We start from the raw sequence: 21232 nt of genomic DNA on the forward strand, positions 1-21232 counted from the left end.
ATTTATAATCTTGAGCACCTACCTACTAGGTGTCTGAGAGGTCCTATTAGACATGGGTGTGGAGGGTGGGGTTCAATTTGTTGTTGTTGTTACTGATTGTTTTCCTGCTCTTGGCTGTAAGCTCACGAGAACAATTACTTAGTGTCTACTTTGTTTCAAACAATGTGCTGGTTGCTGTGATTCCAGGCATGAATAAGACACACTTGCAACCTACTAATAAACAATATCTTACCTGCTACGATAAAAAGGCATGAGGCAAATTCTAGACTTCCTCTGACCTGAGAATGGAGAACCTTAGTACACACTTCATTATCACATTAGGTTATGAGCCTCCAACAGATACATCTTTATTAGCCCTCTACCTTGGGGCCCTGATCATTGCAGATGTTAACTAGGAATTTGTGAGTTTGTTTGAACTCAGGGAGCAGCTTTTGGTCTGGCTGTCAGGTGTATGTTACTGTGGGTTAGACTAGGGATCCACCATCTTCTGGGTCAGGGTGGGACTGTGGTGAGTTTATGAGGGTGAAATGCTTTGAAGATGAACTTTCTGCCTATTTGTCTACTCACATCCTTGTTATTAAAGGTGTCAACATCATCTCCCACGTTCCCAGGTCAGCAATCTTTTTGTCCCTAAATTGAATGGTAGAGGAAGGGAAGTCAGAATGATTGAGGGCTGGTAGGCAGAATACAGCTATGTCTTCAATTTTTTTTTTTCTTTCTTTAAAGTTCCTACTTATGGATCATTTACCCTGTGCTAGTCATTGTGTCAAATGCTGTATATAGATGATCTCATTTAATATTTACAATAGTTTAAGTTAGGTGTAATTAACCCTTTATTACAGAAGCTGATGAATAAGGAATGGATAATGTAAATGGTGGGGCTAGGGTTGGAACTTAGGATCTTTTCTAAGAAAACGTTTCAGTGGTTATGACATGCCTTCCCAAGAGAACAGGCTTCTCTAAATATGAGGATTTAAGACTGTCTCCGCATCTCACTTCAGTTAAGATTATCTTAATTAAAAAGTCCCTCAGTTCCACTCAGACCTTCCATTTGAAAGATCTATAGGGGTCAAATTTCAACCGCAGAGCGCCTGCGTGTGTGTGAATACATTTTTTTTTCGTTAAAGATTTTATTTTTAAGTAATCTCTACACACAAGGTGGGGCTTGAATTTGCTACCTCAGGATCAAGGGTCGCATGCTCAGGGACTGAGCCAGCCAGGTGCTCCCATAGTACTTCATTTTACAAATAACTGAGGGTTGCCTAGAGCACTTGCCCCAAATCACAGGGAAGGGCTAGGAACCCAGGTTTAGTCCGCGTTACTACTTCTCTCTTTATTTCCCACAACTTCCTCTTTGTAGTTAAGAGAAGTAGAAGCTGGCCTATCTGCCTTCCCCATTTCTCGGATGGGAATCTGCTCTCCCACCCCACCCCACCGCACCCCGGTGGGTGACACTCTGCTCTCCAAGGACACACGGGCTTGAGGGCCCTGCACAAGGTATGTCGGGACACTTCTTCCCACCGGTAAGATGCATAAACTCAGCATATTCGTGTCAAGCACCTACTGAGTGCAGGGACGGCCGACTTTGTGTCACGAGAAGAGGCCTGAAGAGGACCAGGGTTCCACGGAGGATGGCTATGGAAGCCTGTGGATACCTACGCATAGGGAGTGGAAGGGAAGGCGCTGACAGCTCTAGGACCAGTGGTCCCTTCCTGGGAGCTCCCTAGGAACCGCGGCGCCCAGCCGCACACTGTCATTTTGGGGCCAAGGGCATCCCCTGGAGCTACGCTCGATCGGCACAGCAGCTTGGCCCTTTAAGGGCGGGGGACACGCGTCGGCGTCACAAAGCGCCGCCACCGCGCCGGGTGGCAGAAAGGAGGCGGGGAAACAAGCGGAGGAGGGCGGGGGAGGGCGAGGAGGGCGGGGGAGGGAGGGGCGTGCGCACGCGCGTCTGGCCGCCCGCTTCCGAGAGCCGCCCTCCCTCCCGGCGCGCGCCCCTCCTCCCTCTCTCCCTCCCTCCTTCTTCTTGGCTCCGTCGCTCCCGCGGCGCGAGGCTCTCTCGCTCTTCTCCTCCTCCTCCGTCGTCGCCCCTCCCCCCGCGCAGCCGCTGCCGCCGTCGCCGCCGCCGCCGCCGAGAGACCCCCGCGCGCCGCGCTCTCCCCGCCCTCCGGCCCCGCGCGCCCTTCGGCCCCGGCAGCCCCTGAAGAGAACGAGAGGGCGAGCGAGCGCGGCGCTCCCGGGCCGGCTCGGCCCCCTCCCCTCACCATCGCCGGCCCTTCGCCGCCCTCCTCCGCTTCCACCCCCTCTCCCCTCCCCCCCCCAGTCAAGTTGAGGCCCCCTCCGGGGGGGGGAGGCCCGGGACCGGGAGCGAATTCCCCTAACTCCCTCGGCCCCTCCCCCCACTTGGCCCGAGTGTGAGGAAAAGGGCCCGGCCCGGCCCGCGTCGTGTGTGAGGAGGACCCGGGCGGGCCCACGGGCCGTCTGGGGCCTGGTCCGGCCCGCCGGGTGTGTGAAGACAGGGGCCCGGTGCGGCCCGGCGGAGGGCGAGCGGAGGGGAGGGGCCTCGTCCGGCCCGGCGGGTGCGAAAGGACTGGGGCTCCGGCCCGGCGCCGCCGCCGCCGCCGCGATGGCCCAGCAGCAGATGACCAGCTCGCAGAAGGCCCTGATGCTCGAGCTGAAATCCCTGCAGGAGGAGCCGGTGGAGGGCTTCCGGATCACCCTGGTGGATGAGTCCGACCTCTACAACTGGGAGGTTGCCATCTTCGGACCCCCCAACACCCTCTACGAAGGCGGCTACTTCAAGGTACCCCTACCCCCTCCCAGAGCAGGCTTCCCCAGGCGGAGGCCTCCGCTCCCCGCGGCTTGTGGGGCCAAGAGTATGAGCGCGAGTGTGTAGAGGGGGCTCCTCACCTTGGCAGCCCCCTCCCCCCATCCGTGGAAGCAGGAAGGCCTTGCTCACCAAGTGCCTTTTCTTTGTCATGGGGGCGGGGGCTGGAGGCCAGACTGCACCGGGAAATAGGAAAGCCTCTCTGGCTAGGGTAGTGGCTACCGGAGGAGGAGGGCTGTCTTTGTTTTGTTTCCCCAGCTGAGGCTGTGTGGGAAGAAAGGTGGTCTTTTCCTGTCTCGTTTTCGCATCAGAACCCATCCCCGCGCCGGCTGGAACTGCCCCAGAGGGCAGAGTGACCTGCGCTTAGTGGATTGGATCTTTCTTTTTTGGGGGGTGAGGGTGGGGGAAGGGTACTAGTCTGTCATTTCAGAGGCTGCCTAGAGACCTGACACTTTGAGGATTTGATGGGCTTCTTGCGTGGTGGTAGTTCCAACTTCGCATTCCAGTAGGCAGTAATGAATAGGACCCTAGGGGTGGTAAACAAGGGTGCCTGCGTTCCCTTGCCTTTCTCTACTTGAGGGAACGCTAATTTAGCCCCCTCTCTGTTCTCATTCTCTGTTTACTTCAGTGGTATTTCAGAATGCCCTTTGTCCTCACCCTGCCACCAACTTTACTGGCCCCCCCCTCCCTATGTAGGAATATCTGCAGACGGTGGAACATGTTATGTAGGGAGATTGATAGTTTCCCACTTCAGGAAGACTGAAGTGAAACGTTTTACTCAGGTGGTTAGCTCTAGCGAATGGCGTGGTTTCATAGATGAAAAGTATCTGAGGTGAGAGGTTTTCACTGAGTAGGACTCTTCCTTAGGCACCCATGATTTTAGAACAGTGGTTATTATCATGATATCCTGAATCCAGTGGTTTTCTTTCTTTTTTAAAAATTCCATTTCTTTTTTTAAATTTTAAGATAACTTGGTGATATTGGGGTTTATTGGCTTTTTTGTTTGTTTCTGTTTTTCTTTTATCATTTTTATAGGGACAAATCATAGATTGAAGGTAGAATGTTTTTAAATAGTGGAGGCAGAGACAGAAAATTAATGCTAGGGAATCCATTTAATTTTATTTCCAAAAGTAAGTAAAATAGAGCAGTGAGTCAGTCTTAGTTTGTTTTGAAGGGAGGGGCTATCTTGGCATAAGTTTTAAATGAGTGTCTTAGTCATGTAGTTATGATGTACATTTTTAGGATTACCCAGTTTTGTTTTTCTGTCCTTAAGGTAGAACCTTCAGTGTCAGCTTTGAAATTGGGTCAACTTTGTAGAAAATGTGAAAAATTGACAGGGAGATGTTTAATATTCATGCCTGTGATAGTCTGTGAATACCTAGTAAAAACACATCTTTAGAAGATTGTGTAAGAGCAGTTCTGTTAACAACTATATGCTTAATGTCTTGTCACCATACATTATACCTTTTAGATGCAGATATTAAGGAACAAGTTACCAGTGACAAATTGGAGAAGGTATTGCTGTGTCTGCTGGCTAACTTTAGTGACATGAAGTTTAATTTCCATAAAGTGTCATTATTTGGGACAGTTGAGAGTCAAGGTGAATGGGTACTAATTAGAATAATCTCTATTTCAGTGTTTTAAAAACTATGTGAAAGGAAATAATGGGTGCAAATTGCAGTATTTTTGCTTAAGTAGCAGGAAAAGGACTGTGGAGAATCCTCTCAGTTTGAAATAGGAGTATGGAAAGAGGATTCCCTACGGTGGCAAACATTGATTTCAGTTAAGTGCTTTGTAATTTCAGTCCTACTAGAAAGAATGGTTGAATTTCTTTGTATATGTTAGATTTCTTAATTTTTTTACATTTATTATATTTTTTAAAGTTTTGTTTTGTTTAATTTGAGAGAGAACAAGCAATGAGCAGTGGGGAGGGAAAGAGAGAGGGAGAAGTAGACTCCGTGCCTAGCAGGGAGCCTGACCCAGTGCTGATTCCCAGGACCCTGAGATCATGACCCGAGCCAAAGGCAGACACTTAACCACTTAACCTGGCTAAACCACCCAGGCACCCCAATCTTTTTTTACCTTTAATTAGTACATTTAATAACGTATGAAAATTCTTAGACAGGTTTTATGTTTTAGTTTTGTGTGAGAATTCTGTCAGTTTTGTTTTCTTCTATTTTATTCCTTATCGTATGGCCTTTTATCCCAAAAATCTTTTGTTGAAAAAAGGCAAGGGGTGCCTGGGTGGCTCAGTGGGTTAAAGCCTCTGCCTTCAGCTCAGGTCATGAACCTAGGGTTCTGGGATCGAACCCCACATCAGGCTCTCTGCTCAGCAAGGAGCCTGCTGCTTCCTCTCTCTGACTGCTCTGCCTACTTGCGATTTCTGTCAAATAAATAAATAAAATCTTAAAAAAAAAAAGGAAAAATGGCAAATTTATGGTCATGAGCAGTTAATACTGGTGACAGGTCTAAAACCATTGTTTTTTATTTCATTGCTTTTGTCATAAAACAAGGCTTTTAGTGTATTCCACTACAGCTGCAGTTAAAAGTTGGCACAGACCTTTTTCTACCACTATTCTCCCATATCGAATGATAGTTCTTGAACATTTAGTATAATTTATTTTCAAGTTTCTTTTATTTTCCATAATAGATTCTGAAGGCAGTGAGACCGCCATTCATTTTTAAATTTTTCATAATGTTACTCTTTTACTTTTACATATTAATAGGCTTCTTATTGATCTTTTTCACTGTGAAATAGTTGGCTCCAGTCTAACTATGGCATCTGTTGTGGTAGAAACCGGGACTTCGTATTTCACAAATTTTTTTCTATTCATCTTGCTTTTGTTTTTTAAACATCTCAAAAAAAAAAAATCTCAAGTTGTGTGTTTCTTAGCTCTGGGATTTGGGGGTAGCATGTGTGATGGGTATAGGTAGTTTCTTGTTCCTGTTTTTCTGGATATTATAAAATCTTTTTGGCCTTGATTTTTGCCCAGTCTTGATCTCTTAAGACTTACCGAGTGAACGTCTTTGCTGCTTCTATTTTTTCCTCTAGGGGTCACTCATTAAAAAACACAAAGTAGGAGATGGCTTGGAACAGAGAACACCTCTGAACTTAATTTTGCTGCTGTAGAGCAAGTTGGAATTTTATTATGTTACTGGATAAATAAATTGTTGATCAAGTGAGCAGTTAATGATGACTTAACAAGTTCACTCTTTTCAAGTACTTCTGCTAGTGATCATAACTTAGTATGGCTGCTTTGGTATAGAACTCCTTGGAGCTCCTGCATTATGTACTGAAAGCACGGTAGCAGTGAGTCTAGAGATCAGAAAGTGAAGAGTGCCTAGGGGTGCCTGGCTGGCACAGTAGTTGGTAGAGCATGTGACTCTTGATTGCAGGGTTGTGAGTTTGAGGCCCATGTTGGGTGGAGAGATTAAAAAAAAGAAGGAAAGAGTATTTTTCATGATGTTCATAACTTAAAAGTTTAAATGATACAGAAGACTTAAAATATTGCAGTTAACTTTTCATAGGTTGATTTTATTCAGTAATGTGGTTGGGACAGTGAAATACAGGTATTTCCATTTTTAGAAAATTTCAAACTGATAATTTAGGAAAGTGTTTGTTATATACTATAAGTTTTCTTTAATCGAAGCTTCTTTATCAGACTTAACACTTTGCTTTATTTATTCATCTTTTAGAAAAGATTTTAATTTATTTCATAGAGAGAGAGCAAATGCATGGGCAAGTGGTGGGATAGAGGGAGGGGCAGCGGGAGAGGGAGAAGCAGACTCCTCCCAGCTGAGCAAGGAGCCTGATATGGTACTCCATCCCACGCCCCGGGGATCATGACCCCCACCCAAAGACAGATGCTTAACAGCTGAGCTACCCAGAAGCCCTCACTTTGATTTATGTTAAAGAAACTCTTCAATAGTTTTAAAAAATAATGGATATGTATTATTTTAATTTGTTCTGGAATAAAATGAATCTTTTCTGTACTTTTTGGTGCCCCCCCCAAATCCAACCCAAAACACTACCAAAATTAACCTTTAGGCCTGGCAATAGCATACTCTATTTTGTGACTCTGATTCTTAAGATAGAGTTGAAACAATTATTTTAAAAAAGTGATTCTTAGTCTTTTTGTTATATGGATTCTTTTGAGAAACAGTTTTCTTTAGGAAAACATTGGCACATATAAACTAGTTTGTATACATTTTCAGAGGGTTAACAGATGGGTTAAGAATTCCGGTTTTAAAGGATTTGGATAGGTACCTTAACTTTAAAATCATAAAAATAGTGCTTTTAAAAAAAAATAATCATATAATGAGTCTGTAATTAAAGCTATCTTATTAATTTTTCCTCAGTCTCTCTGAGAATACCTCTTAGAGCTTTTAGCTGTAACCTTTTCTGGAAGCTGAACTTGGCTTGAGTGCTGAGTGAACTAAGGCAGCACTGTAAATGGAAACATAGTTAATGTCCAGTGGTTTGAGGCACTACTGTAAATGTAGTTTTAGTGTTCCCCCACTGCCCCCCCATGGCAAAAGTATAGCACCTCAGTATTTTATAGAATATTCTTTTATCCTGTTGATTCCAAAAGGCTTTCTAAAAATTAAAAAAAAAATTTTTTTTTAAAGAATTTATTTATTCATTTGACAGAGATCACAAGTAGGCAGAGAGGCAGGCAGAGAGAGAGGCGGAAGCAGGCTCCCTGCCGAGCAGAGAGCCCAATGCAGGCCTGGATCCCAGGACCTTGAGATCATGACCTGAGTGGAAGGCAGAGGCTTAACCCACCGCCGCCCCACCTCTGCCTGCTTCTCTGCCTACTTGTGATCTTTCTCTCTGTCAAATAAATAAAATCTAAAAAAAAAAATCTTTGTGCAGAGTTTACAGAAATGTGAAGTGTGGGTATTAGGTATGTGTTTGTAAATGGTGACTTAAATTAAACTTTAAAGTTCTTACGATTTTTTTTTCTTTTTAATACCTTACCTATTAGCTCACGGGCATGTTTGAGCGCACTCCCCAAAGCTTTAAAGTTTGAGCATTTGTCAACATAACTATAGTCTATCATGATTAAACCTTCTATTCCATTTTTGCAACTTAGCATTACTGTTCCTAGTTTAAGATTCCAGAAGAACCTGTCTTGTTGGAGACAAGTGAATAAAGGAAGCCATCTAACAAATTGGGTCACCTCTGCTAATCTGTTATGGGGAAATAATAGTGAGGAAGCATTAGAAATTCAGGGCTTAGGACTACAGAACTCCACCTTGCTTGAAAGGTCGTATTTAAAACTAAATCTTTTGGGGTACCTGGGTGGCTCAGTCAGTCTGTTAAGCATCTACCTTCGGCTCAGGTCATGATCACAGGTCCTGGGATTGAGCTAAATTTTGGGCTCTCTGCTCAGCTGGGAGCCTGCTTCTCCCTTGCCCTTTGCCTCTCTCCCCTGTTCCTACACACTCTCTTTCTCTGACCAAATTTAAAAAAATTTTCTTTTACTTAAGTTTAAAGGTCCCAAGGGTAATTATTATCTGTTCCTCCAAATTATGGGTCGAGATTGTTATGATGACTTCTGTTTATATCTTAAATTCACAGGAAAAAATGGATTTTTTGTTTTTGGACTACTTGAATTAGAGAATGATAAATCCTATTGCAGAAAGATTTTTTTAAAATTGGCGAATATATTTAATAGCAACTTTTCTCATTACTTTGGGGAGTGGGTTAGTGCTAGAGTTGAGAAATAGAAGTCTTTTTTTTTTTTTTAAAGATTTTATTTATTTATTTGACAGACAGAGAGATCACAAGTACACAGAGAGGCAGGCAGAGAGAGTGGGGGAAGCAGGCTCCCCGCTGAGAGAGCCTGACTCGGGGCTCTAGGACCCTGGGATCAGGGCCTGAGCCAAAGGCAGAGGCTTTAACCCTCTGAGCCACCCAGGCGCCCTGAGAAATAGAAGTCTTAAAACTAGTTTTGGAGTTAGAAATGAATACATGTTTTACAGAAATGACTGTGGGAAGATGATGGGGGGTGTAAATTTCTTAGTGTGATACTGGTTTATGCTTTTAAAATAATGCTTTAATATTTTTCCAAGTAAATTTAAGCGTCATAGGAAACTTGAGTAGTTTTAATGTTAAAGCCTTTTTATTCTTTCATCTGAGTCTGTTAAGTGGTACTTGTTACCTCTATTATAGCATCTTTAGATCAGTGCCATAGTTTTATTTTTTTTTTAAGATTTTATTTATTTATTTGACAGATCACAAGTAGGCAGAAAGACAGGCAGGGAGAGACGAGGAAACAGGCTCCCTGCTGAGCAGAGAGACCCATGTGGGACTGGATTCCAGGGCCCTGAGATCATGACCTGAGCAGAAGGCAAAGGCTTTAACCCACTGTGCCACCCAGGCGCTCAGTGCCATAGTTTTAATCTAGATTTCTAAATTTCATAATTCATTATTTATCTGTTTTGTTGTATTTGCTGCATGGGCAGCTGATATTTAATTTGAGGGATAAATCTATGGAGTCATTTGGATTATGTGTCTCACGTAGTAACATAAGTAGTCATTTAGGTTGTAAATATCAAATGATTACTATCTTGTTGAAGATAACCATGGCCCCCATTTATAAGATAATATTAAGAACTGGCGAAGTTACAGCAATTGGGGCAATATGTAATAATCCTTTGTAGAAACAGAATAACTTAATTTAGGAAAAAGTTTTTTTTTTTTTCCTCGAAGATTTTATTTGAGAGAGGGAGAGAACATGAGCACAGGGAGGGACAGAGGGAGAAGAAGAGGGAGAAGGAGACTCCTGTCTGAGCACGAAGCCAGACAGCAGGGCTCAATCCCAGAACCCTGAGACCATGACCCAAGCTGAAGTCAGATGCCTAACTGACTCAGCCACTGAGGTGCCCTGTAGAAATAACTTTGTTTAATTTTCAATTAGCCAACATATAGTACATTGTTAGCTTTTGGTATAAGATTTATTATTTTTTTAAAGATTTTCTTTATTCATTTTTGTGTGAGAACTCCACACAAGCAGTAGTGGGACAGGGCAGAGAGACAAGTAGACTCCCTGCTGAGCAGGGACGCCTCTATGGGACCTGACCCCAGGAGTCTGGGATCATGACCTGAGTTACAGGCAGATGGTTAACCAACTGAGCCACCCAGGTGCCCTAGAAATAAGATTTAAAAAAAAAAAGGTTTTATTTATTTATTTGACAGAGATCATAAGTAGGCAGAGAGAGGCAGGTAGAGAGAGGAGGAAGCAGGCTCCCCGCGGAGCAGAGACCCTGATGAGGGGTCCATCTCAGGACCCTGGGATCACGACCTGAGCTGAAGGCAGAGGCTTTAACCCACTGAGCCACCCAGGCGCCCCTAGAAATAAGATTTTTAAATTTACTTATAGTCATACCTGATATGTATAATAAGACAAAACAATAAGTTTTACTGTTCAAAACAGTATCCTTCATATAATTTGAAACTTTTCTTTTGAAATTGTTGGTAGAGGCACAGGTAAAATTAGTGTGTAGTATTTTATTTTCACATGTCATTAAAAAAAAAAAAGATTTATTTATTTTTAGAGACAGGCAGAGGGACAAAGTCTCTTAAGCAGACTGTGCAAGAGAGCGGAACCTGACTCTGTCTTACTAGTCTGAGATATGACTTGAGCTGAAACCAAGAGCCAGAGACTTAATCAACTGTGCCATCCAGGCGTCCCTATATTCACAGGCCACTTTTTTTTTTTTTTTAAAGATTTTATTTATTTATTAGAGAGAGAGGGGGGGGGAGAGAGCAAGCATAGGCAGACAGAATGGCAGGCAGAGGGAGAAGCAGGCTCCCCGCTGAGCAAGGAGCCCGATGTGGGACTCGATCCCTGGACGCTGGGATCATGACCTGAGCCGAAGGCAGCTGCTTAACCAACTGAGCCACCCAGGCGTCCCTCACAGGTCACTTTTGATTGAAAAATATTATTACTCAGATTATTTACCTTATTTACCAAGTTGAATCTAAGTCAGTTTTGAATATTAAATGAAACAAAAGTCCACACTAAATAAGGAAAAGATTTGCCACTAATAAGAACATTAAGAAGTTGGACAATAGGTTCTGAAGCCAGTTCTCAAAGAATTCTGAATTGTTTTGAGCAGTGTGGGTGTAACACTGTTTCAGGGAGGGTATGCCAGCCTTCTCAGGCATTTGCTCTGAAGGGGGCAAAGGTCATTTGAATTCTAGTAGTTGGATTAGGAAAAACAAACAAACAAACAAACAAACACACACTTTTAAACCCATCTTGATCTTAATCACTCAACTGCCTTTTCCCCCCCATTGGCTAAATAGGAATAATGATGTATTCAAGCTGCTAAGGACTAAGCCCTGTGGAAAAACCTCCATGCTAATGTTAAAAAAAACAAAAAACAAAAAACAAAAAAAACAACTATGTTCTCAGGGGTCCTACCTGGAGTCCTTTGGAATTTGTTAATCATATTTCAGCATTTACCCTGAAAAAGCATGACAGAAAATTTGCTAGACGAAGAGTGAAATGTCTTACTGACGATAAGGAAATTACTGTAGAATTTAGATTTAAGATTTAAATCTGGGGGTGCCTGGGTGCTCAGAGGGTTAAGCCTCTGCCTTCGGCCCAGGTCATGGTCTCCGGGTCCTGGGATCCAGACCCGCATAGGGTTGTCTGCTCTCCCTCTGCCTGCCTCTCTGTCTACTTGTGATCTCTTTCTCTCTGTCAAATAAATAAATAAAATCTTAAAAAAAAAAAAAAGATTTAAATTTGGTTGAGCATCTATTTCTTGGTTTTGGCTTAGGTCATGATCTCTGAGTCCTGGAATCCCCGTGCTTCCTGCTCCATACTCAACAGGGAGTCTGCTTGTGTCCTCTTTCTGCCCCTCTCTGGGCTAGTGCTCTCTCTCTTTTTTAAAAAAGGGAGGGCTTTAAAAGGAGAGCACTTCCTGAGTTTTTAATTAAATCTCCATCTTATGTAACTTTTTTCTGAAGATTTTTTAATGGTAAAGTATGGAATAAATTAGGTTCACAGAGGTTCCTTAAATTAAAAATGGTGCTAATAAGTGGCAAAACTGGAAAAGTTACTTGAGGATAGGTAAGTACTATATTAAGGAAATCAGTAGTGTGTGAGTCTAAATACTCTTAGATAATGTGCTCGTTTAATAAATGCCACTGGGTCTTTGGATTTCCTTAGCATTTGGCAGAGGACCTAAAACAGTAAGTACTTATTTTGGGGGAAGTCACATCCTTTGAGAATGACAGCCTTCTTCCTTCCTAATGGATGCAGTTTCAAGGAATTACTGATCTCTAAATTTTTTCCATAGACCTTAGATGGTTAACTCCTAGTCTAGGATATGTGGTAGACTAAAGCAGCTAAATATTTAGACTGCTTAGTTACTCTAGTTGTGCTTTTCCCTTTTGGGAAGTTGCATTTTATTAAGTTTTGACATTTTATCTATAGTTACTTGTTTCTCTAAATTAGATTTCATGTTCTTGATGACCAAAGTTTTAACTAAAAATTAAGATTGAAATATTGATTATACGGTAATACAGCACATTATATTTGTGTAGGGTTCCTTTTGTAATTTAAGTACTATAAAACTGGGGCACCTGGGTGACTCAGTGTTCGCCTTCATCTCAGGTCCTGATCCCAGGGTTCTGGGACTGAGCTGCCCATCCCTGCTCAGTTGGGTGTCTCTGCTTCCTCTCCCTGTACACACACCTGCACTTACTTGCTTACAGTAAGTTAAGATACTTGCAAGCAAGTATCTTATTTAATATCTAATAAAATCTTAATCTAATAAAATCTTTTTAAAAATACCAGAAAACTTATTTATTTATTAAAAGATTCTATTTATTTATTTATTTGACAGAGCACAAGTAGGCAGAGAGGCAGGCAGAGAGAGGAGGAAGCAGGCTCTCTGCGAAGCAGCAGAGAGCCTGATAGAGGCTCGATCCCAGCACCCTGGGATCATGACCTGAGCCAAAGGCAGAGGCTTTAACCCACTGAGCCACCCAGGCGCCCCCAGAAAACTTATTTAGAAGAGGTTAAAAATTTTAGAACAGTGATGGTGAGAGTGAGAGACATTACCCAAACCTGCTAACCATAGCAACCTGGAACTCTGTAGTCCCATGAAGATAAAGATCAAAGTAACCTAGTACTATTTTAGCCTGCTTTTCAGAGTATCAGAAGACATATATTTTTTTTTCTTTTTAAGATTTTATTTATTTATTTGACAGAGAGAGAGATCACAAGTAGGCAGAGAGGCAGGCAGAGAGAGAGGGGAGGAAGCAGGCTCCCTGCTGAGCAGAGAGCCCGATGCGGGACTTGATCCCAGGACCCTGAAATCATGACCTGAGCCGAAGGCAGCGGCTTAACCCACTGAGCCACCCAGGCGCCCCCAGAAGACATCTTTTAAAACTAGATGTTTTATTTTTATTTTGTTATTATGCTCAGTTAGCCACTGTATAGTACATATAGTACGTTTTTGATGTTACGTTCAGTGATTCATTAGTGGCATATAACACCCAGCGCTCATCACAGCTTGTGCCCTCCCTAATATCCATCTCCCTGTTAGCCCACCCCCACCCCCTCCCCTCTGAAACCCTGTTTGTTTCCCTGTTTTAGAATTTCTTATAAAGTGGAGGATTTTATTTTATTTTTTTAAAATTTTATTTATTCGAGAGAGAGACAGAGAGAGAGAACATGAGACAGCATAAGGTCAGATGGAGAAGCAGGGGAGCCAGATGCAGGAGACTGGATCCTGGTTCTCCAGGATCATGACCTGAGCCAAAGGCAATTGCTTAACTAACTGAGCCACCCAGGTACCCTAAATTGGAGGATTTTAAAGTAGTGGCTGTAAATGTCATGAATATATTTTTTTTAAATATTTATTTATTTATTTATTTATTTATTTTACAGAGAGAGAGCACAGGCAGATAGAGTGGCAGGCAGAGGCAGAGGGAGAAGCAGGCTCCCCACTGAGCAAGGAGCCGGATGTGGGACTCGATCCCAGGAGGCTGGGATCATGACCTGAGCAGAAGGCAGCTGCTTAACCAACTGAGCCACCCAGGCGTCCCTGTCATGAATATTTTAATGAGGTTCTTGATACATTAAAAATCAGAATAATTTTTACTTATTTATATTTTAAAGATTTTACTTATTTATTTGACAGAGGGAGATCACAAGTAGGCAGAGACAGAGAGAGAGGGGGGAGGAAGCAGGCTCCCTGCTGAGCAGGACCCTGGGATCATGACCCGAGCCAAAGGCAGAGGCTTTTAACCCACTGAAACACCCAGGCACCCCAGAAAAGCACATTTTCCAAGCTGTATTTATGCTTTGATAATGTTCTCTGTGTGTGTGTGTGTATTTTTTTTTTTTTAAGGATTTTATTTATTTGACAGAGAAGTCACAAGTAGGTAGAGAGGCAGACAGAGGGGGAGGGGGAAGCAGGCTCCCTGCTGAGCAGAGAGCTGGACCACATGGGGCTTGATCCCAGGACCCTGAGACCATGACCTGAGCCAAAGGCAGAGGCTTAATCCACTGAGCCACCCAGGTCCCTCGTGTGTATATATTTTGTTAAGGAGTAATTTTGGTGAAGTTTAGCCAAATGTGCGTGAATCCCCCCCCCCCAATATATATAAAGTCTCCTAAATAAAAGATAAACTGTATCTTGCCTGTACTGTTTACATATATACCTTGACCGAATTAATTATTAACAAGGTGGAATAGGCAGGGAACTTTTTTTTTTTTTTTTTAAAGATTTATTTATTTATTTATTTGACAGAGAGAGAGATCACAAGTAGGCAGAGAGGCAGGCAGAGAGAGAGAGGAAGAAGCAGGCTCCCTGCTGAGCAGAGAGCCCGATGCGGGACTCGATCCTAGGACCCTGAGATCATGACCTGAGCCGAAGGCAGTGGCTTAACCCACTGAGCCACCCAGGCGCCCGGCAGGGAACTTTTAAAGTCAGTTAAATTTCTGTGTGAATTATTATAAACAAGCTCTCCTGGGTTATTGTTTGAGCTACCAAGTATGTCTTGAAGTGTACATCTCTAATGAGGCCTGTTAGACATTTCTACTAGTATGGCCCTTTTTTTTTTTAAAGTATGTTGTATTTATACTAAAGACTTAGACACTGAACTGTAGTCTACCTTTTTAAATTTTTTTAATTTTATTTTTTAATTAAAAAAAATTTTTTTTTAAAGATGTTATTTATTTGAGAGAGAGAAAGTGAGAGAGAGCATGAGCGAGGAAAAGGTCAGAGGGAGAAGCAGACTCCCCGTGGAGCTGAAGCCCTATGCGGGACTCGATCCGGGACTCCAGGATCATGACCTGAGCCGAAGGCAGTCGTCCAACCAACTGAGCCACCCAGGTGTCCCTCTACCTCTTTTTAGTATGCATTTTCTATATTCACTCTCTGTGATACTGGACAGTGTCTACCCAGTCACACAAGTCTAGAAGCTGGAAATAAGATGATTTCTGCTTTCTCTTTCTACATATCCAGTTATTTTTAGCACCTCATGTCTCTGTTCTTGAGCCCCTCTTCATTCCTGCTGCTACCATGTAAGTTTATACTCAGTTGTCACTCACTTGGACTGTGATGGTAGCCTCTTTGCTGTCTTACACCTCTCCATTCGTGATGCTACCAGAGTAATCTTTCTAAAGCTCTAATCTGACTTATCTCCAAAAAAAAAAAAAAAGATATCTGCTCATCTTTCACAAAATTAGGTAAAAATTTATTTGTGTGGCATACAAGGCCCTTCAAAAACTGTATTTCCAGGGGTGCCTGGGTGGCTCAGTGGGTTAAAGCCGCTGCCTTCGGCTCAGGTCATGATCCCAGGGTCCTGGGATCGAGCCCCACATCGAGCTCTCTGCTCAGCAGGGAGCCTGTTTCTTCCTCTCTCTCTGCCTGCCTCTCTGCCTATTTGTGATCTCTGCCTGTCAAATAAATAAATAAAATCTTTAAAAAAAAAAAAAAGAACTGTATTTCCAGTTCTTGCCCCATAGGTACTTTTTCACAGCGCCATTGCCTAAGTTGTTACTTGCCTGGAATGCCCTTTTCAGCTTTTATGTGCTTTTTTTAGTCTGGGAAAATTACGGCTTAAATTTTATTTTATTTTATTTTATTTTTAAGATTTTTATTTATTTATTTATTTGACAGAGAGAAATCACAAGTAGATGGAGAGGCAGGCAGAGAGAGAGAGGGAAGCAGGCTCCCTGCTGAGCAGAGAGCCCGATGCGGGACTCGATCCCAGGACCCTGAGATCATGACCTGAACCGAAGGCAGCGGCTTAACCCACTGAGCCACCCAGGCGCCCAAGGCTTAAATTTTAAAACCCAGTTCACTGTGATCTCTCCTGAAAACTTCTCAGGTTCATCCCTGTAACCTATGCTCTTGCCAGTTAGAATGTTTTTTGTTTTGTTTTGTTTTTAAGATTTTATTTATTTATTTGACAGACAGAGATCACAAGTAGGCAGAGAGAGTGGGGGACACAGGCTCCCTGCTGAGCAGGGAGCTCGATCCCAGGACCCTGAGATCATGACCTGAGCTGAAGGCAGAGACTTTAACCCTCTGAGCCACCCAGGTCCCCCCCTCCTCCCCCCACCGTTAGACTGTTTTAAGATAAACCCAGACACCCTGTCTTATTATCCGTAATTTACTGGACTCCGCAAAAGATAAGAACTCTTTTTAAAAATATAATTGCATTTTTTTTTAATTTTAAAAAAGATTTTATTTATCTATTTGACAGAGAGAGGAGGAACACAAGTAGGGGGAGTGAGAGAGGAAGAAGCAGTCTCCCGGATGCGGGGCTCAATACTAGGACCCTGGGATCATGATGTGAACTGAAGGCATATGCTTAACTGAGCCACCCAGGCACACTGCATTATTTTACACTGAATAAACAGTAATTTCTACACCTGAAGCTAATGTTGTGTGTCAAATGTACTCAAATTAAAAAAAAATTCCTTAGTATTATCTAATATTCAGATTGTCCCAAACATCTCATTGATAAACCTCTAAGTTCGTTTGAATCAGGATCCAAAGTTAAATCCACATTTGCATCTGGTTGATATGCCTCTTAAGGCCTTTTTTTTTTTTAAGATTTTTATTTATTTGGCGGGGGTGGGGTGGGGGGGTGAGGAGGTGGGGTGGGGAGTGGGAAGCAGATAGCCTCTGCTGAGCAGATAGCCTGATGGGGGGGGCTCTATCCCAGGACTCTGAGATCATGACCCGAGCCGAAAGCAGAGGTTTAACTCACTGAGCCACCTACGTGCTCTTTTTTTTTTTTTTTAAGATTTTATTTATTTATTTTGACAGAGAGAGATCACAACTAGTCAGAGAGGCAGGCAGAAGAGAGAGGAAGAAGCAGGCTTGCTGCTGAGCAGAGAGCCAGATGCGGGGCTCGATCCCAGGACCCTGAGATCATGACCTGAGCCAAAGGCAGAGGCTTAACCCACTGAGCCACCCAGGCGCCCCCTACGTGCTCCTCTTAAGGCTTTCTTAATTGATAACTCTTCTCTTCTCTTCTCCCCTCCCCTTTTTCCTTTCTTTTCCTTTATCCTTTCCTAGGGATTGATGGGTCAAGAGAGCACAGGGAGAGAGAACCTTAAGCAGGCTCCATGCTCAGTGCAGAACCTGATGTGGGGCTCCATGTCACAACTCTGAAATCATGGCCTGAGCTGAGATCAAGGGTTGGACATTTAACCAACTGAGCCACCCAAGCGCCCCTCATCTTTGTCATCATCTTCTCAGTAACAGCTTTAGGGGTGCCTGGGTGGCTCAGTTGGTTAAGCAACTGTCTTCGGCTCATGTCATGATCCCAGGGTCTTGGGATTGAGTCTGGCATCGGGCTCCTTGCTCCTTGGGAAGCCTTCTCCCTCTCCCACTCCCCTGCTTGTGTTCTCTCTCTCCCTGTCCTTCTGTCAAAATATTTTATTTTTTATTTTTTTATTTTTATATTTTTTTAAAATATTTTATTTATTTATTTGAGAGAGAGAGACAGTGAGAGAGAGCATGAGCGAGGAGAAGGTCAGAGAGAGAAGCAGACTCCCCATGGAGCTTGGAACCCGATGCAGACTCGATCCCGGGAATCCAGGATCATGACCTGAGCCGAAGGCAGTTGTCCAACCAACTGAGCCACCCAGGCGTCCCTGTCAAAATATTTTAAATAAATAACAGGGGCGCCTGGGTGGCTCAGTGGGTTTAAGCCTCTGCCTTCAGCTCAGGTCATGATCCCAGGGTCCTGGGATCGAGCCCCACATCTGGCTCTCTGCTCAGCAGGGAGCCTTTTTCCTCCTCTCTCTCTCTCTCTCTCTGCCTGCCTCTCTGCCTACTTGTGATCTCTATCTGTCAAATAAATAAATCTTAAAAAAGATACAGTTCAGTGTTTTTTAGTATATTAAGTTTTACAGTCATCATGACAATCAAGTTTAGAACATTTACTTCATCCAAAAATGTCCCATACCTGTTAGCAGTCACTCCTCATTTCTCCCCAAGCTCTACGCAACTAATCTACTTTCTATGACTATATATTTGCCTATTCCTTAAATATACAGGTTTGTATTTTATATAAATGGAATCGTATAACATAATGGTCATCTGTGATTGGCTTCTTTAACTTAACACTTTCAAAGTTCCTGTGTTAGCAAGTAATCATAATACTTCATTCCTTTTCATTGTTAAATAATGTTTCAGTGTATGAACATTTGAGTTGTTTTCTACTATTTGGCTATTAAAAATAATGCTGATACGAACATTTATGTACAAATATCAGTGTGGACCTATGTTTTCATTTCTCTTGGGTATTTACCTAGGAATAGAATTAATGGGTCATACGAGAACTCAGTGTACCATTTGAGGAACTGAGATTGTTTTCCAGAGTAGCTGCACCTTTTAACATTCCTACCAGCAGTGTTTGTGAGGACAATGGCAGCAGGCTGTGTGGCAGTTAGAATCTGTTTTTTCTACATCTTCACCAGCACTTTATCTTTCTCTCTTTTTTAAACTTTATTTGTTGCCAGTTGAGTGTATTTAACTACTGAACTGTTTTGAACTGGTGATAATTATATTTTATGACAAACTAAGGATGTTATTAATAATAAGAGTAACGGAAATTTACTATGTTTCTAACATAGGGGGTCACCAGACATAATCATGGAAAGCTCTAGCTCCAAATTTACCTAGCTGCATATTTTTTCTGCATTATTTCTTCTCTGCTTTAATTCGTAAAACTTCCCATGCAGGATCTAGTCGTATCTTACCTTCTCATATCTCATGCAACTAAATTTAGATTAGTAGATTTGGTGGAGAAGAATACTAAATTCTTCAGAGTGAAATCTATCATGTGGTATTATACTGGAATTTTATAACTTTAATGATGTAATGAGGGACATTTAGTAAGGGCATTAAGTTATTGTTTCTCTAGGAAAAAATTCAAGCAGCATGAGTCTTTCTCTCCCTGAAAATCACTTCACTGTTAGACATTTAATCCTCTAGAAAATATGCAAATTTTCAATATGCAATATGCAAACAATCCTCTGTTCATATGCAAACATATCTATGCATTTTTAAGTTATAAATCTGGTTATACTTAGGGGTGCCTGGGTGGGTTCAGTCAGTTAAGCATCTGACTCTTTTTTAAAATTTTTTTTTATTATTATTTTTATTATTTTTTAATTTTTTTTAAAAGATTTTATTTATTTATTTGACAGAGGTCACAAGCAGGCAGAGAGGCAGGCAGAGAGGAGGAAGCAGGCTCCCTGCTGAGCAGAGAGCCCAATGTGGGGCTCAATCCCAGGACCCTGGGATCATGACCTGAGCCGAAGGCAGAGGCTTTAACACACTGAACCACCCAGGCGCCCCTAAGCATCTTACTCTTGACTTCGACCTCAGGTCATGATCTTGGGGTTGTGGGATCCAGCCCCAAGTTGGGCTTCCCAGTTGGCAGAGAGCCTGCTTGAGTTTCTTTGCTGCCCCTCCCTGTGCTTGCTCATTCTCTCTCTCTCTCTCTCTCTCTCTCTCAAGTAAACCTTTTAACATTTCTATTTATAATACCTTCTATGACTTCTTTTTTAGGGACTCGTTTTTTTTTTTTTTTTTTTTAAAGATTTATTTATTTATTTATTTGTCAGAGAGAGAGAGAGATCACAAGTAGGCAGAGAGGCAGGCAGAGAGAGGAGAGGAGGAAGCAGGCTCCCTGCTGAGCAGAGAGCCGGATGTGGGACTGGATCCCAGGACCCTGAGATCATGACCTGAGCCGAAGGCAGCGGCTTAACCCACTGAGCCACCCAGGCGCCCCCGGGACTGGTTAATTTTTGTTGGTCACAGGTGATTATCATAAAGATACCCATCCCACTCAACCCTCCCCACAGGCCTAGGGCAGGGTGGTTCCCCACCCCACACTCCTAGAGTAGGGTGGTCAGATTTGTCCCCTTCTGTCTTATTTCCCCACACTTTCACATTTTGGGGAGTTCTGTGAGCCTGATCACTTAACTCCCTGTATATCTCCCCCTTTGTAGCTTCTCCTGTTTCTTACTCATTCCTCCCCCCTGGAATAGTAACCCCAACTGCCATTAGGGAGTGGGACAATGACTTCTCTGGGTAGCAGGCTATGTGGCAGTTAGAATCTATCCAGGGATCGGGGTCAGGGGCTTTGGGATGGCTCCAGGAGGGTCATGGTGGGCAGAAAATGGTACATGCATCAGCACATTCAAAAGGATGTACCTGAAAGGGGAACCCTCTTATACTATTGGACAACTTTTTTTTTTTTTAAAGATTTTATTTACTACTTTGATGGAGAGCACGAGCAGCCAGTGGGAGCAGCAAGCAGAGTGAGACGGAGAAGCCAGCTCCTGCTGATCAAGGAGTCTGACGTGGGCCCAATCCCAGGACTCTGGGATCAAGACCTGATGCTTAACCTACAAAGCCACCCAGGCTCCTCTAGCTTTTTACTCTTCTAAGCTAAGCTTAAAGGGACATTTTTATTTTTTTAAAGATTTTATTTATTTATTTGAGAGAAAGGGAATGAGAGAGAGAGAGAGAGAGAGCATGAGAAGGGGGAGGGTCAAGGGAGAAGCAGAGTTCCTGCTGCGCAGGGAGCCTGATGGGAGACTCGATCCTGGGACTCCCAAGATCATGATCTGGGTCTAAGGCAAGTCCCTTAACCAACTGAGCCACCCAGGAGTCCTTTTTTTTTTTTTTTTTTTTTTAATTTATTTATTTGTCAGAGAGAGCGAGCGAGCGAGCACAGGTAGACAGAGTGGCAGGCAGAGGCAGAGGGAGAAGCAGGCTCCCTGCTGAGCAAGGAGCCCAATGTGGGACTCGATCCCAGGACTCGAGGATCACAACCTGAGCCGAAGGCAGCCGCTTAACCTACTGAGCCACCAAGACATCCCACCTAGGAGTCCTTTA

The 21232-nt window shown here is 43.1% G+C and overlaps 1 protein-coding gene across 1 annotated transcript in view; it reads left to right on the forward strand.

Moving 5' to 3' along the window:
- The first annotated feature begins 2032 nt into the window (after nt 1-2032).
- The window catches only part of UBE2R2 (ubiquitin conjugating enzyme E2 R2), a 111683-nt gene continuing 92483 nt past the window's right edge, over nt 2033-21232 (forward strand). Inside the window, exon 1 of the mRNA XM_082694631.1 lies at nt 2033-2803. Within this exon, the coding sequence (XP_082550757.1) occupies nt 2627-2803 (177 nt within the window). The 5' untranslated portion in view covers nt 2033-2626. The remainder of the gene's footprint in view (nt 2804-21232) is intronic.

Source organism: Mustela nivalis (assembly GCF_964662115.1).
Source record: "Mustela nivalis genome assembly, chromosome: 13".
Taxonomy (NCBI): domain Eukaryota; kingdom Metazoa; phylum Chordata; class Mammalia; order Carnivora; family Mustelidae; genus Mustela; species Mustela nivalis.